The sequence below is a fragment of the Micropterus salmoides genome, unplaced genomic scaffold (genome assembly GCF_014851395.1).
Source record: "Micropterus salmoides isolate LMB-PRFRI ecotype aquatic unplaced genomic scaffold, ASM1485139v1 Ms_hic_scaffold_16, whole genome shotgun sequence".
NCBI classification, from domain to species: domain Eukaryota; kingdom Metazoa; phylum Chordata; class Actinopteri; order Centrarchiformes; family Centrarchidae; genus Micropterus; species Micropterus salmoides.
The window spans coordinates 32,429,755-32,447,383 of NW_024040707.1; the positions used below are offsets into that span (position 1 = coordinate 32,429,755).

At 41.8% G+C, this 17,629-nt stretch overlaps 2 protein-coding genes across 2 annotated transcripts in view; one reads left to right on the forward strand and one right to left on the reverse strand.

Moving 5' to 3' along the window:
• prkcz (protein kinase C, zeta) overlaps positions 1–1,063 on the reverse strand; it is a 135,591-nt gene extending 134,528 nt beyond the window's left edge. The window contains exon 1 of the mRNA XM_038723448.1: positions 333–1,063. Coding sequence (XP_038579376.1) covers positions 333–412 — 80 coding nt within the window. The 5' untranslated portion in view covers positions 413–1,063. The remainder of the gene's footprint in view (positions 1–332) is intronic.
• Positions 1,064–16,442: 15,379 nt separating this feature from the next.
• LOC119905839 (DENN domain-containing protein 2D-like) overlaps positions 16,443–17,629 on the forward strand; it is a 28,733-nt gene continuing 27,546 nt past the window's right edge. Inside the window, exon 1 of the mRNA XM_038723192.1 lies at positions 16,443–16,679. Within this exon, the coding sequence (XP_038579120.1) occupies positions 16,650–16,679 (30 nt within the window). The 5' untranslated portion in view covers positions 16,443–16,649. The remainder of the gene's footprint in view (positions 16,680–17,629) is intronic.

Sequence of the window (17,629 nt, forward strand, 5' to 3'; positions counted from 1 at the left end):
ATTGTATTTGATGAAAATAATCACTATATGGACCAGGCCACACCACACCCACAGCAACACTGATGAAATTATAACTTATTATATAATAAAATGAAAATGAAATTACATATTCACTACAAGCAGGCATATTCAGTATTCTTATCACGGTGTGAACGCTTTTGAAGCACTCTACACTTATTATTGAATATGTCATTATTCCCAGGTGAGTGGCAGTCTGATCTCTGAAGATCACGACCCTTCACACTGACCCATGACACCAACAGATCTCATCTGGAAGGCTCCACAGGTGTTTCCTCTTGGCATCGTTACCTGTCATCAAAGTACGTACTCACCCGCAGAAGTGCGCTTTAATTTTCACCAACTCCGAGTTCAAGTTGTCCATTATGGATCCGTTTGAGGCCAGCATGTGCATTGTACAGTTCGGTGTGCCTCCCAACCAGCCCAACGTGAAGCGGACAGGCCCAAACTAGCTGCACCGCACGCTCAGGTCGGGGGAGAAATGTTCACATAAGAGTTCCAGGGGCCGCTGCGTCTGTCACTGTCGAAAGAAAACTTGTCGAGCTAAGTTTCTTTCGTTTAGGCGACATTAGAGGCTTCTCCGGCGGAGTACCTGTCAAGGTTGAGCTAATGACACCATCACTTCCGGCTTAGTAAGTATCACAATAAAACATAACAGACAAAAACACGCTGTAAAGGCATTCAGGATTACAGTAGCGCTTTTATTTTGAAACACAAACCTCTCAACAGCTGATGGTGCGAGCGGAAACTTCTCTGTTTGTTCTGGCTCTCTATGGTTACTGGATCCAAATTCACCTGTCCCACTGTTTCTAACGGGCCCTGCTGATTGGCCCCAACAAAAGTCTTTCTATTCACGTGAGGGTTTCTACACAGGGTGGCAGTGAAGAGTTTATCAGGAACATATTGATTATTGTGTTTTTCCTCTCAAACAGGTCAGTCCACTCAGGCATGAATACTTAATGAGGCCTTCATGGTTTCATCTCTCCTGATGTAATGTCCTTTTCATATTCCTGCATTAGAGGTGGTCTCTTTACATTCCCTGAAATAATTACTTGATCATTTGTATACATGTTTTTGAACATTATGTTTTAATAAAAGGCTGTATGGGGGGGGGGGGGGGTATGTATCACATGAACACCCTCAACGACAACTCAAACATAAACAGAATAAACACATCTTGTTGATGGCTGAAGCCTCCACTGCAGTGATGCAGTTGTCAGGCGCCACCTGCTGGTTGATTAATAAACTGCTTCAACAAGACATGACTGTTGCAACAAGCTAATTTATTGGACAGGTTAAAGTTCATTGCACAAACCAACATTCCCTTTAACCAAACCTGAGGATATTTTCCTCTCCTCTGTTCCACACGGAATAAAATGATGATGAGCTTCAGTAACAGATTTTGGAGGAAACATATGTTCGATGTGTTATTTGGATCTTATATTCAAACAAAGACCAAAACATCACGCACAAGCCCAGATACCAAGAGCATTACATCTAAACATCACTGTGCATCCATAATGGGATCATACCTGGTGTTCCAGGTCCAAACTGGGCTGTGGGCCCTTACTGACCCCTCTCTGCCCCACTCTCTGTGCACCAACCAGAGCTTAAACTATACAGCCCAGATTCCCCATTAAAATAGTTTTTATTTGGGAGCTTTTCCTCATCCAGCTCGAGAGTCTAAGGACAAATTTAACAAATTAAATTGATGTTAAATTCCACTTTGTTCATTCATTTAAAAAAAAAAAATCTGAAACAGCTGAACAAATCAGAGATGTGCACCACTGCTCTTCTTTTTCTACTGTAGGCCTATTTTTATGTGATATGATGGATTCTATGTAGTCTACTCTTTTAACTTTTCAATTTTTTAAATTAGCCTATCAAGTGAGTTTTATTATTCATTATGGAATTTGTCAATGGCAACACCAGTAGCTCCATCAAACTTCACAACATGTTTGTTTTTTCATTAGTTTTCTTCCGACTTTATAGCTGAAACATGTGTCACAGACACTTGGACTTGGACTTAAGGCTGCTACTTGAGGGCCAGTCTGGTTGGCGAAGCAACAGAAATCAAAGCCTGCAGTGCCCACATCATCAGAGTGATGGCTTGTGGAAAGAAACTGCTCCTGAGTCTGTTGGTTTTGGCGTACAGTGCTCTGTAGCACCAGAGATCAGAAGCTCAGGTTGTGTCCGGGGTGAGATGAATCTGCAGTGTCTGGATCTGCATGTTTCCTGCCTGTTTCCTGACTCTGGAAATGTATAAGTCCTGAATGGAGGGCAGGTTGGCACCGATGATCTTTCCTGCAGTCCTGACTGTCTGCTCCTGTCCTTTTTGGTGGCAGATCCAAACCAGACAGTGATGGAGGTGCAGAGGACAGACTGGATGATGGCTGTGTAGAACTGGATCAGCAGCTCCTTAGGCAGGAAGTACATCCTCTGCTGGGCCTTCTTGATGATCTCCTGGGATATAGTGGAACCCAGAAACCTGAAGGATTCCACAGCAGACACAGGGCTGTTTAGAATGGTGATTGGGGGGCAGAGTGGGGGGGCTCCTCCTGAAGTCCACGGTCATCTCCACAGTTTTGAGCGTGTTGAGGTCCAGGTTGTTCTGACCGCACCAGAGAGCCAGCTGATCAACCTCCTGTCTCTTAACACAATTCCACAACTTCTCACCCAATTCCCCAAACGTCCTATTTTCAGGTCAAAATGAAGCTCTCCACTCAAAACCATTCAATCTTGCTGAAAAAACTAAATTTGCCCTCAGACATGACACACAAGCCCTCAGAAACACACACACTACGACACAGCCTGACACACTGGTGAGATAATTATTATTCCTTGGTGTACTGTACAGTACAACACACCAAACAAGAAATTATTCTGCCCCAGCGTTCTGTCTTTGCTCTGGGACAGGCCAGAGATTCTCGTTCTCCACCTTCTTCTCCATCTCCTCCTCCTCCTGCTCCGCCTCTTCCACCTCCTCATCTTCCTCCTAGCCCATCTCCTCCTCCAACTGCTACTGTTTCTCTTCCTTCACTTCTTACTCCTCTCCATACTCTAGATCCATTGTTCCAAAACTGAATGAAGTGATTCTGGCCCTTTTATCTATCTATTGAAGGTTTTGATTGGTGTGTTTCCACCTGGGTAGCTGTGAGCTAATTGAGCTCAACCTGTGCTGACTTGAGTGAACAATATTGAATCTAAGTGTTTTCTCAATGACCACATGGAGAAGGCAATGAGGAATGAAGGGACTTGTGTGTAGAGTTTAGAGAAATGCGTGTGCATTTTGAAAAATGGAGTTATGGTTTTGAAATTTTAGTTCAAAAGCCTGGTGAATTGACAAAAACTGTAACATCATGGCCCAGTTTCTCCATGTTACTACTTGTTATTCCTTCACTGCTAAACACTCAAGGCTCTATCTAGCTGTATCAACTTATTATCACACTGAAGGTCTGTTTGTATCCTCACGTAGGAAAAATAAACAGTATCAGGTAGGATATCAGGCCGGCCATCGGATAACATTCTCTAGGTTAAAGATGGCTGAGGTGACCTACTCCAGTTTGTGAGGCTTATCAGAAAGGACATGGTGATGTGTTTGTATCACTGAACTTATGGAGTGAAATGACAGACTTACTGTTACTTTACTGCAAATTTAGACATGTCCAGATATGTGAGAGGAAACCATTGAAACTATCTACAGGGTGTTACATTAAGCTCTGTGCTGAAACCTTTAAAGCCCTGTACAGCCTCACAGGTGTATTGGACATCTGATCAGGTGGGAGTTAGGCCGATGTGCTGGGCAATAAAGTGCACCACAGTGACATCTGCTCATAGGTGGAAGGACGTGACCAGTGCCAGTGACTCCTTGCATAGTTAGCGGTGGACTGCTGAGCTAACCGGTTAAGCTCACGATAGCTCATGGAGCGTCTCTCTAGTTTCCCTCCACTGGTCTGTTTACCTTCACCTTCACATTTGGTTCACCAATCAATTAAAATTTTTAAACGGGAAATTAAAGCTCTTTGCATGGAGGGATCCATGTAGGCCCAAAAATGACATCAAAACCCTGTGACACCCCGTCGCACATTAGAGATGTAACCGTTTAGCTTAGATTATAAACACTCAGCAAAAAAACTATTCGGCCATCAGTGACGCTGCGTTGGTGTTTCACAGGTGAGAATCGTAGGTGGGCTGATTACATACAGTCTTTCTCAATTGTTTGCACACAAATTCTGGTACTTGAGACACAATGACCACAACATGTAACTCATTCACCAACCCCCTGAACCAATTCTGCTAAACTACAAGTACAATTCCTGCTTTACACTCAAATTGCAGTTCTAAAAACACACTTTTTTCAAAACACTACACACAATTCTCTGCTTTTGCACAAGTTTCATGCAGAAAATATCTTGTTTTCACAAGGAACACACTGCCATTCAAATATGCACACAGACTCATCACAAGGGCAAACACCCGTCACACAGTTTTCCAATTAGCAATCAGAGCTTTAGCATAAAAGGCCAACAGGTGAGCTCGTCAATGGAGCAATGGATGCCAACATTGGAAACAGACGCAGCGGCGTGAGAGGACGAGGACGAGGACGAGGACGAGGACGAGGACTGTAATCTCTGATGAGATCCGAGCCACTTTGGTTGATCAGAGTACAGCCAAATCTGAGCAGGTACACTGTCACCATCATCCGGACTTTCCGAAATGAGAATAGGTAAGAAATCTACTCTCACTAGCAAATTGCAGTACTGCATATCAATACAGTACTCAATGAGTACAGTAGTACAGTATTGCCTGTGAACTGTTCTGTAGGACTGTAAAAATACTGTAAAGTATGTTTCAAGTATTTAGGAAATGTATACCTACTTTGTATTGACAGTATTTTACTACTTGTTTGGCAGAACTGAAAGATTACCAACACAAGGTGGTCAGGAACGTCTTCTTGCGCAGAAATCATCTCAGGATGAAGCAGGTCTACAGGGTGCCATTTGAACGCAATTCAGAAAGAGTCAAAGAATTGAGATAACTATGTGCAAGTGAGTCCCACAATTGATGCGTACTCAACACTGCATACAGTAAATTATACATATTTCAATATTGTAATCATAATGATTGTGCTTCACAATAGCGACCACTCCATGTCTATTTCTGATATTGTCATGTGTGTTTCAGAGAGTCCTTGAGCTAGAGGTGGCTGCAGTGGAGCACCAGTTCATCTTCATTGATGACGTTGGGTTCAACCTCACAAAGACGAAAGAGGGGAAGGAATGTCATCGGCCAGCGTGCCATTGTTGAAGTCCCTGGCCAGCGCGGAGGAAACATCACAATGTGTGCAGCGATTACCCACCACAGCGTCATCCATCACCATGCTACCCTTGGCCCCTCCAACACCGCCCATCTGATCACATTCCTGGACACCCTACACAACACACTCATTCCACCAGATCAGGTAGATGGCCCAGAGCAGCTCAGGTTCCACAGGGCTGCTCTGGTTCGTAACTGGTTCACTGCCCACCCACGCTTTTTAGTGGTTTATCCCCCTCCATATTCTCCATTCCTCAATCCTATTGAGGCTTTTTTTTCCTGCCTGAAGAAGGAAAGTGTCTGCCCGAAATCCACAAACGCATATACCTCTCCAAGCTATGGAGGATGCATGGCGATATTTCCCCCGCTGCTTGGCCAGGGAAGACATTGCTTGTGATGTGGATGAGGTGCTGTGGCCAGACCGCAACAGAAGAGAGGATGCAGCATAGTTTGTGTTTTTATTTTTTACTGTAACTGTGTACAGTAAATTCTTTTTTGTATGTAGTGTATGTGCAACTTTGTGTTGGTTGGGAATGGGATGTACACTGTACATCAAATAAAATATATTTTACCGTGTATTTGTGTGTGCGGAGTATTAAACAATATTCTCAAATATTTTACAACACACTTTTGTATGTACTGTCTGTAAGTGTAACACTGAACAAAAAAAGGTCTAAGTCATTATGATGAATGGGGAAGTGTTTTCCATTGAGCACATCAGTGTTCAACTGGTTCTTATGAATGTCTAATAATATGATTTGTGTCATTTGAAAACACAATACCATTTTGAGAAGAAATAACATTGTTTTGAATGTAAAGTTTCATTTTGCAGGAGACTTGAGGGGTTTTGCCCATTGTGTGTGGAGTTCTGAGAATGAGGCATTCTTTCAGAAAATGTGTGTGAACAATCGAACTTGTAAAAAGCAATCTACATGCACATTTTCAAACACAGCATTGTTGCCATGACTAAGACAGCATAGCTTTTCTTTGCTCCTGCTCTGCACAGAATTCAACTCCCTCTGGCGTTCACTAACGGTGGATGTTGCCGAGCTGTCACTGTGATCAGGACTGGCGATGCCTCTCTTGTACGAGATTTCAGCTCCACATTTTGGATTCACAAAACATTTGGATGAAAGATCACAAGTTTGTGAGTGTGGATAGTTTTACTCTCAGACTATTTTTTGATTGCATAATAAAGACAGGAAAGGTATTAAATGCACAGGTAGGAGCAGCTACGCCAAAACTAATACAAGAGAGAAAATCTTATAACAGGGGATGCAGTTATTCTGTGTCCACTGTCCGTATGGCACAGGGAATAAGAGACTTGTTATAGAAGTTCCAGCTGGACCCTGGGACCCTGAATCAATGTCCAGACAGGTGAGTGTAGTAGGTGAGGTATCAGCAGTTTTATATTTAGCCTTTCTGAGCACAGCACAGACATCAGAGTTATGACCTTACCTGTAATGTTAACCATTTTAGAGCACTTGTTTTTGCTCTTTACACTCAGGGTGCTGCATAGTGTTGTAATGTTCAGTTATTAAATGTTTTCAGCCAGGCCATGTCAAGTATGTGCTGCCAAAGCTCCTCAGCTTCCAGAGTAAAACCAATCACTGACTGGCTCTCTTAAAAGTTTTTTTCAATTGCTAACCTGCATTGGTTCAAACTGAAGTCACATTGTCAAAACTCTTCACACAGTCAGCGAAACAGAAGTGTATGTGGACCAAAGTGTGAATCATTTTTCATTGCTTTCACACAAAATGCATTCAATGACCACTCTCTCCAAAATCCATGAGCTCTTATTACTACGTCACGATCTGCAAAGCACATTTTTCAGATGCTAACACACTGAGACCAAAACCGTTAAAAACACATTTAAAACCGAAAGATGGCAAATGCAGTAACTGGACAGATGTATATAGAAAATCTTGGCAGAACATTTACGTACATTTTATGTGTGTAGTGTTTTGAATGTGGTTTCACTGTAAAACTGCAAGCTAAGTGTAAAACAGAAAATGTGCCTGTATATGTATCTGTTTTATCAGAAATGGTTCAAGGGTTTAGTACATCAATTACAGGCTGTGGCCATTTTGTCTCAGGTACCAGTGTTACTGTGTAAACAACTGAGAAAAAGTATATTGCAGCACTAAAATTTCAGGAACTGTTTTTTTTTTACAAGTAAATTGCTGAATGCAGTTTTCTCAGTCACTTTGATACATTTGAATTGGTAAACTATGGTTTAGGTGACAATAATTGAAAATGCACATGGCTGCACCAAATTTTTCTACAGTACAGAGTTACTGTGAACATTGCAGGGGACTGGACAGGATTCACAGTTACACTTTTACTGTATGCACTGTAATTTGTTGACAGAGCATGTCTGTCATTGTGATGCAGAAAAGAAAACAAGACTATTTTACAACACTGCATAGCATAATCAGAATCAGAATCAGTTTTATTGCCAGGTATGTGTACACATATGAGGAATTTGACTCAGGATTGTACATTGCTCACGATGTGCTTACTCATACAATAATACCATAACACAATACTAAAATAATAATAAAATAAAATCAGACACAAACTACAACAAATAGACACCACTAATATACACACTATGAAGAAAACAATATAGACATATTGAAGTGGAAAGGATGCAAGAGTAAACTATTCTCATTATGTACATGTTGAAGGTGGATATGATATAGAGGTACACATACACATACATGCAAACATGTACACATGTACACAGTGTGATGGAGCATAGTAGATGAGATTAAATCCCGGTAGATGAAGTGCGCTGTCCGGGATGCGCTCAGTGAGCCAGGATTCGGTGAAATAGAGGGCAGCAGATCTGCAGAAGTCCGAGTTAGTTCTGTTGAGGAGCAGCAGTTCGTCCATTTTGTTGGCCAGAGAGCGGACATTCGCCAGGTGGATTGAAGGGAGCGCAGTGCGAAATCCCCGCTGTCTCAGTTTAACCAGCGCGCATGCACGTTTTCCCCTGCACGTTTCCGAAGGATCCCAAACAGAGCTGCTGCTCCTCCAACTAATAACTCCGGTAAAGTTCCAGGGTAAATAAAGAGCGGTGGAATAGTATGAGCAGTTGAAAGTCCAATGTTTAAGAGCTCTTAACGCTGCTGTCTGGACGGCAGAAAACAGCGTTAATTAACAAAAACACAAAAAGCACTACGGAGCCTAATCCCGAGGCTGCCGCCAAACAATTACAACTAGAACTGTAAGCAGTTATAAGCCGGGTCCAAGCGTTTTGCACAGCCCCTCAGGGGGGCATGCCACATAAGGTCCTCAAGTTTTGTGTTGATCGGCCTTTCCAAGCCTGAGATATGTTATACTTCCTGTTTTTAGCGTTTTTGCAAATATTTGTTAACTTGCAATTGGGCCATTTTTTGTCGGATCAAAATTCCCTCTACAAACTTTGTTCGGCTCTGTCCAGAGATGATCTGTGCCAAGTTTCGTGCCAATCGGACTTGCGGGTTCGGAGAAGTTAATTAAAATAGGTTTTCCAGTTTTCGCGATTTCGTGAAATGAAAACGTCATCACACAGAGGCGTGTCCTATACCATTGGAATCGGCAGCATCCCCCAAACACGTAGACATGAATGTGCAATGTAGTGAGCCGTAGTTATTTGGTGTCAAATTTGGTGTCGATCGGCAATTCCAAAGCGAAGATATGACATAATTTCCTGTTAGTAGCATTTGCTAGCATATAATTGTGAAATTGTTTTCCGGATCAAAATTTCCTCTGCAAACTTTCATCAGCTTGGTCCAGAGATTATCCGTGCCAAGTTTGGTGTCGATCGGACTTGCGGCTTCAGAGGAGTTAATTAAAATAAGTTTTTCAGTTTTTGCGATGTAGCGAAAGGCGGAAATGAGCGTGGCCTATACCATGAGATTCAGCTCCGTCCCCCGAATGCGTAGATATAAGGTTTTTGATATCCACCTTCGTAGGCGGGAGTTCCAAGCCCATACGCGTTGACCTTACTTAGCGCCCCCTAGAGGTAGAAGTGTGTGGATTTTTGCGCCTGAGTTACGTGCAGTGAACTGGACCTACCCTAGGAGTTTCGCGTCCCTAGCAGTTACCATCTAGACTGCAGTATGAGTTTTATGCTCGGAAGAATAAAAAACAAGAACGAAAACAATAGGGTTCCCAGCCACTTAGCGGTACTGGGCACCGCGATGCCTTGCATTCATTACAATAGGGTTCCCAGCTCCGCTGGAAAAAGTCTAATAGACATATGTAGAAAAAATGCTTTGCAGATTATGAAGTGTTCAACCATTGTGCATGTAGTGACTTACGCAATGAACTTATGACAAGATAGACCAGTATACTGCAATACATTGTGATCAACATGACATACAGTAAGCAAATGATAATGTAGGAAACAGCAGACAATTGTACATAATCATCTGCATAAATGTGTCAAAGACATTTTTAAAAGACTGAGAAATTGCTGTGCACAAGTGACTAGATGATTTGGAGGTTGAACAAGTAGAATTTTAATTCTGATCTGAGAAAGTGACTGAGAACAACTGTATTCTATAATGAAATACTGATTTATATCAAATTTCGAAGATAAAAGTTCTTCAAATTTACGTAGTGCTTCCTGTTAGTGTTTTGTAGGTCAGTGTTATGAGTGACAATGAATACTTTCTGAGTGAGAATTGTTGCCAGTGTTTTGGTTGAACAAGTTTATTTTGACACTTCTATGAAGTGTTTTGGTGGTTTGGGTGATTTTTGGAGGGGAGATTAACTGTATGGCCAAGATGCACATTGGTAATGCAGACTGTGTGAAGAGTTTTAAAAATGTGGCTTCAGTTTTGACCGTTGCATCTTAGCAATTGAAAAAAATTGTAAAAAAAATTATCCCTGAGTTCTCATTACAAACTAGAATCTGGTCAATGGCTGTAATATTCTGGTGTGCGCAGACCTTGAAGGTGTAAATGATTTCTCCCTAACAGGTGCAACAGAAGATCCAAACAGTCTGTAGGCTCCCTCACAGGACTGAGAAGAGCCCTGATCAAGAAGTGGAAACACCTGTGTGGGTGGACTGTAGCTGTGCAGGGACTCTAACGCCAGACTGTGCAAAAGTGTCTTGTTCTCTCAGTAGTGAGGAGTGAAGTGAGATTTTTAATCATCATTTTGTGTTATCACGGACAGATGTGGTGTCTCATGACTATAAATTAATCTATAAAGTGTGACACACTGTATTGCAGGACTGTACAAATGTGTTTCTCATTGTTTTACTTTAGTGATAAAACCACTGATACGTGTGGCGTGCTAGTAGTACAGGTAGAGAAGAGTCAGTCAGTGATATCTATCTATAATGTTGCATTAGCTTACATTAGTCACTTGAAGCTAAACCCCTGAGTGTCTCGTGAGGAACATACAGTAGGTGTATTGTTGTGTAGTGTGTTTTAAACAGTTAAAGTTAAAGGGGTAATATAGTTTTCAGTGGCCACTAGCGGTGCGGTTTTAAGATTGCAACCAGGTGTGTGCTTGTACGTGTGCTTGTTTGAACTCGGGGTGTGAATTATACTATGACAAACAGGGGGGTCACCTTTTTTCCCCAGGTCATAAAGGAAATCCAGAACAGCGCAGAAGCATGCTTCAGTGAACTAAAATTTAAAACTTACAATATCCTTATGTGTGCATTCTGTAGATGATGATAAATCAAATTCACCACACCAGTTCATGATTTTCTATTGTAGAGCAAAGCTGCCATCAAGTCAGACACACACACACACACACACACAAAATCAGGATTAATCCACCAGGGGGCCCCGGTGTTCACCTCTCAAAACACCCAGTACAGAGCAGACTTTGTAAGGTTTACTAAATTATATTAAAGACTGTAGCAGGAAAGAAAAGCAGTAAGTTTAACTGAGACAACCATTATCCTTGAATATCTGCAGTACGGCTCCGACAACCCAAAGATTTATTCAGTTGTCAAATAAACCAGAAAATATTCACATCTAAGAAGCTGGAACCAATTAATCGATTATCAAAATAGCTGCAGCTGTAATGTGCCACTGGTCGTGAGATTGTCAATAAGCTTTCATTGATTTTAGAAAATGATCAAGCCACCACCCTCGAGGCCTGTAGGGCCACTTCAAGACAAACTACTTTTCTCCTTCAGCCTATTACGATCAGTGATGGAGTCCGATAGGAACAGTTACTGCAGCTTTGGTCATGTCACATTAAAGACAGCATCTGAATCTGATGACAGCTGTTGTGTTGATGATCAATTAAATCTGCTCAAACCACACCCACACAGTCCCGATGAAGCTTTGCCTGAGTTTCTTCATATTAAAGTCTTAAAATATATTACAGAAATATTCAGCTGATGTTGGCTGCATTATCCATTTCCTCATTCCTCAACTTTAAACCAGCTTATCTTGTTTAAATAAAGTTGGTTTTCATAATATAGACAAACATTTCTTGTTTTAACAAGATGCATTAGTTTGATAAAAAAAAAAAACAAGTACGTTGTTTGATGGATAAAGTAATATTATTGTTGTTATGGTTGTTATGATCTTGTGGAACAAGAACCTTTTGAGAAATTAATACCTATTTTTGTTTAATCGATTGAAAATGAAAGTTAACACCATGACACACAGTTCAGATCTGTGTAGCTCTTCTTTTCTTTGTCAGTAGAAAGGATCTTTAAAAAACCTCCTGCAGGTCCATCTCCTCCAGTGTCCTGTCTACACCTCAGCTCTGGCTCTAGTTTGCTGATCTCTGATGCTATCCAGGGATGACGCTGACAGACAAACCTGCTCAGGAAACGCAAAGCCACAGTGTTTCTGCCACAGCGACACGTTCTGTCCAACATGAGCAAAGTCTGTCAACGACGGGAGTACAGGCAGAAGGGAGACAGAACAGACAGGCTGGTTCAGTTCAGTGAGTTATTGTTCATAGAAGAGCTTTCAGGAAGGTACAGGTAGCCCCCCCCCACCCCCACTTCACCGTTGCATAACAACTGCTGATTTGAATAAGTCCCTGAGTTGTGCCAACAGATCTAATCTAAGAAAAGCAACCTGACTACGAAGTCATAGATTGCACAAGACCATTTTTAACGATTATATCAGTTATAAATAAAAACACTCCTGCTGGCCGTGATCTTCACACTGTCATTAACTACAGGCACTCAAACTCAGCAGACGGGAGGAGAAAGAAAAGTGAACCCACTGTGCTAGTGATACAATGGTGCACAGAACGGGTCGAACAGGATGATGCACAGGATGTGGTGTAACGGTGAGGAAGATACAAGCAGTTAGAAGAAGTCAGAGGGAAAGTTTACAGTTATAGCAACAGTGTCACCTGGACATTAGCCTTATGTGAGTGATGAAGGAAGAGAGATGGAACTGGTCACAAGTTGGTCCAGGTTCCACGACTAAAACACTAAGATGTTCCCAAGGAATTAGTCCAAAGGCAGGACAGACTATGGGATGATTGATCAGTTCTCCTACTGGACTTTTTACAGGCATCTAAAACATCCGACTCTTAGGAAGGGGTCGAGGTCTCTCTCTCTCTCTCTCTCTTCTTTCTCTGGATAAATGTGTCTATGTTTATGGGTGGATCTAAGCATAGTTCTATGTACAATTGTGCTCAAAAGTTTGCATACCCTTGGAGAATTGGTAACATATATACCATGTGTAAAAACACAGCTTCTGTGCAGAATAAAGCAAATTGTCTGCCAGTATTATCTGATAACATGCAGCATCCATCTTGCCGTCAATTTTCACAAGATTCCCTTAGCCTTTAGATCTCACACACCCCCAAAACATCACTGAGCCACCACCATGCTTCACAGTGGGGATGGTATTCTGTTCACTATGGCCCTCTCCAAACATAGTGCTTATGGTTGTGACCATAAAGCTCTATTTTGGTCTCGTCACTCCATATTACATTGTGCCAGAAGCTGTGAGGCTGTGAGCTGTGAGGTGTCAAGGTGTTGTCAGGCATATTGTAACCGGGATTTTTTGTGGCATTGGCGCAGTAAAGGCTTCTTTCTGGCAACTCGTCATGCAGCTCATTTTTGTTCAACCACATCGTCTTTTTCCAGAGCAGCCTGTATTTGTCCTGACGTTACCTGTGGCTTTTTCTTTGTATCCTGAACAATTCTTCTCGCAGTTTTGGCTGAAATCTTGCTTGGTATCGAGAAAATTTTCCACTTCTTAAAAATTGATAGAACAGTACTGACTGTCTTTTGATGTCTTTTTATATCCTTTTCCACCTTCTAAAAGCTCCAATGCCTTGTTATGCAGGTCTTTTGAATGATCCGTATTTAGATAGCGACTTTCTAGGCTTCACTCAAAGCACTGTTACTCTACATCACATTCACACACAGAGCCTAAGTGCTCAAACAGAAACTAACATTCACACACATTCATACTGGTGGGACATACACCAGGGGCAATTCGAGCCACAGCTGCCTTTGACAGTTCTTTTCTGCTCCTCATGGCTCAGTATCTAGCCTGCTCAGTGTATCCACGTGAGAGCTAACAAACTTTATACACAGACACTAATTGCAATTTAAAAAAGCCAAAGGTGTGGGAAATTAACCTTTAATTGCCATTTTCTGTAACAAGGCCAAACATTCAAGGGTATGTAAACTTTTGACCAGGGCCATTTGGGTGATTTCTGTTATCATTATTATTTCATTCAAACAACTATGTAATAACAGTTGATACGTATATAACGTAGATGGAAGGATCTTTGCATGTTAATCCAGTCCATGCAAACACGTGTGCAAGTGCCCAAACACCTGCACACAGCTTTAACAAATAAAGCTCGCAGAGCTTCAGTCACCTGATATCTGCTAAACTTCAGTGTGAAGATAAATAAAGTATGAATCAGGATGTAAGAGAGAAGCCGGATTAAACTACAGTCATTTATTTATTACATTTGTTATGAAAAAATAGTGAAATACTCAGTGATCAGCTCCATCGCTCACAATAAGCAGTTGTTAACACTGTGTTAACACTGCTGATGGTGTGTTGGTGTGGCTTTAAAAAACATGTTTGTCCCGTGACATTAACACCAAGCTGAATATTAGAAGTGATGTGAGTAAAGAACTCCACCCAGGGTCAAAATGTTTTACTTCCTTTTTTCGGCTGTCTACATGACACGACTGCAGCCTGTAATCTCTTCACAGCTGTGACATATCTGACCTGAATAGGTTAAGGCAGCAAAAACCACTTGGTTAGGTTTTAGGTAAGTCACATGATGGAAGTCGGTAACACTAAACATTTACTTTGTTTCACACGGAGCGAGTCCAGGGCTTGACCAGTCCTGCCTCCTTACGTGGACTGTCTTTTTATAATATGTCACCCGACTTCATCCTTTGCTTGGTCTGTTAGAGTCAGAGCTATGCTAAATTGTTCAGGGGGCCACATTTTCAAAAAGCTAGGGCCCTGCCTGAGCTATTATTATCATTGTGTATGTTCACGGCTCACCACGCAGCATTCTCTATTAAAACTTTAATTTCACTACCTTGCAAACTAAAGAAGAAAATCACAAGCCCTCCTTCCGGAAATTAGACAAAGTGCTTCATGTCATTTTCTTTGCAACACAAGCTGTGATGAAGCCCCAACACATCAGCCGTTCAGCAGATCATCTGCTCAGTTCTTTTATCGAGCTTCATCTCAGCATTTCCTGTAAACATTTAACACCTTCTCTCTTGTTTTCTGTCTTCTTCTCTTATCCAATGAACTATTTCACTTTAAACAGACACATCACACATCACAAACACAGATCAGCCTCCTGCACACCTGAAGGCTGTACTGACAGAGAGAGCGCTGATTTTAATGGCGTCCATGTGAAAGAAGCTGGATTTGCAAACGACAATCAGCGGCATGCAAAGGAGCGCTTGTTTGTGTCATTTTCTTTCTGGTTTTAAATTGTATTTATCTGTAAACAGGACTGATCACTGGTCTGTCTATGTTTATTAAACATATTTTATTTAATGTATAACAACAACACTGGACTTCAATGTTTTAAGTTTGATTTGGTTTCTCTTGTTCAGATTTCCCACCTTTGTCCCTGTTGCGCATCCAGCTATTCAAGGATCAGGACCTGTCTTTGAATCATGTCTCCTTCTATGTTTTATGTGCTACATGTATTGGAGGTTTGTCTTCTCCTTGGAGACCTTGAGGCTGTTGTTGGCCTGCAAAGCCCACTGAGACATTAAATGTGATATTAGCTCAGCTAATAATAGCCACAAATAAACTTGACTTGACTTGACCCAGCAGCCTCAGAATGACTGGCCCAGAGAGAAGTTAGCTTCAGGCAGGATGAGACACATCCAGCCTGTTCAGATATTTACTTTACTTTATTTTTATTTAACCTTTATTTAACCAGGTGATCAATTAGATTAAATATATATTGCAAGAGAGACTTGGCCAAGAAGCAGCATAACACAAAGGACATGTTTCAAACGTATAAAAGACAGAACATACAGAAATACACACAAGCCTCCCAGTTCACTGAAAAAGGCAAAAAACAATTTTATAAACAAAGACCAATATTCATCTGCCTTCACAACGCACAGTGATACACAACATCCACTGTCTTTATGTGTTGGGCACTCATCTATAACAGATCACCATAATCTAATATGAAAAGTTGGGGCGGCAGTAGCTCAGTCCGTAAGGATTAGGCTGGGAACTGGAGGGACGCCGGTTCGAGTTGCGGAGTGCGGACTGGTAGCTGGAAAGGTGCCAGTTCACTTCCTGGGCACTGCCGAAGGAGGCCTTGAGCAAGCCCCTGAACCCCCAGCTGCTCGGGCCGCCGCACTGGGTGGCAGTCCCCTCACTCTGACATCTCTCTGTGTGTTAGTATTGGTTGTGTTTATGTGTGTGTCTTTCTGACCTGTGTGTAAATTACTAACATAATCCCTCGCGGGATTAAATAAAGTATATCTTATTATTATTTTCTATGGTCTGACTGCGAACACAAGCAGACTCTGGATATATTCAGCAGGTAGACACAGACTGACTGGTTTCAGAAGCTGATGAACAGGTTGTACAACACACACACACACACTGTGTTGTCTACGTCACTGTACTTTGGTTTAACATTGAAAGAGGAAATCCCAGTCTGAGACTGAAGTCCGTCAACCGCACACTCAAACATGCGCACTTCCTCATGTACGTGCACTTGTTGCTTCACCGTTACTATTAACAGCTCGACACACAGCCTGCTGGGAGGAGAACGCTTTTAGCCAGGTGTTCATTGATGAAGGACTAAATCCAAGTTATGATAGAGTCTTAACGTCAGCACTGGATCAGCTCAGACTAATGGACCAGACATCCCAGCCAGCGCAGGTGGTGAGTGTGATCCTTAACCTGCACTTTGTTCTCAGCTCCTTGTTTGTCTAAGTTCAGCAGTGACTAACCTGCTTTTTTCACGTTCACCTCACCTTCGATCAGAAATGAAAGTGCAAATATTCTGTGCAGTTGGTGGGAGTTAGGAAAGCAGAAAGACAAAGTGCAGAGTGAAATGTAAAGCTCATATTTCCTGTGAATATCACATGACAGGAGGAATAGAGAACTTTGATCTTGACAACCTCACTTTTACTTCCTGTGGTGAGAATTACATTACAACGTGCACACCATTATGATGTTTGCTGTGGGTGGAGGAGGGGAGGGTAATGTTTTTAACTCAAGGGTAAGCATATGTAGACACATGAAGCCACAAAATATTGGTAACCTTAAGTATGGGCTATTGCAACTACCTGCACACCTGCAAATGAGCCGCAGACAGACTTCCCTTCATTAAAAACATTCATAACCTTTGTGATTTATTAGGAAGTGAGCATTTAGTATTATGATCATGTTTAGGTCAAATTTTAACACCGGCCAAAGGCATCTTTCACATTATTGTATTGCTGCTGATGATTTATTAACCACTCATACAGCCATTTTATAAAGCCTGTAGACTCTTTTCAAAAGCTGCCTTATTAGAGAACAGTACTAAATAAAAAACTACCCCACTGCTAAAGTTTCACATGTTATCAACCAAACAAAGCTAGCATCTGCCCCAGGACCCCCAGCAGCCCCAGTACCAGGATCACTGTGTGTCATTTGGTTTGCAGTAATTTTATTATTTGCATTTTCGGAACCTGGTTAACTCCTTTACAACTTCTCACTCCCTAGTCGTCACATATGGACGCATGGTCAAGACCCATTGGCGTCAGTTTGTAACGCACTGAGGACCCCCTTAGCGTCACAGTTCAACACAATGTTAAATGTAGGATATTTAACAATAAGACTGAGTA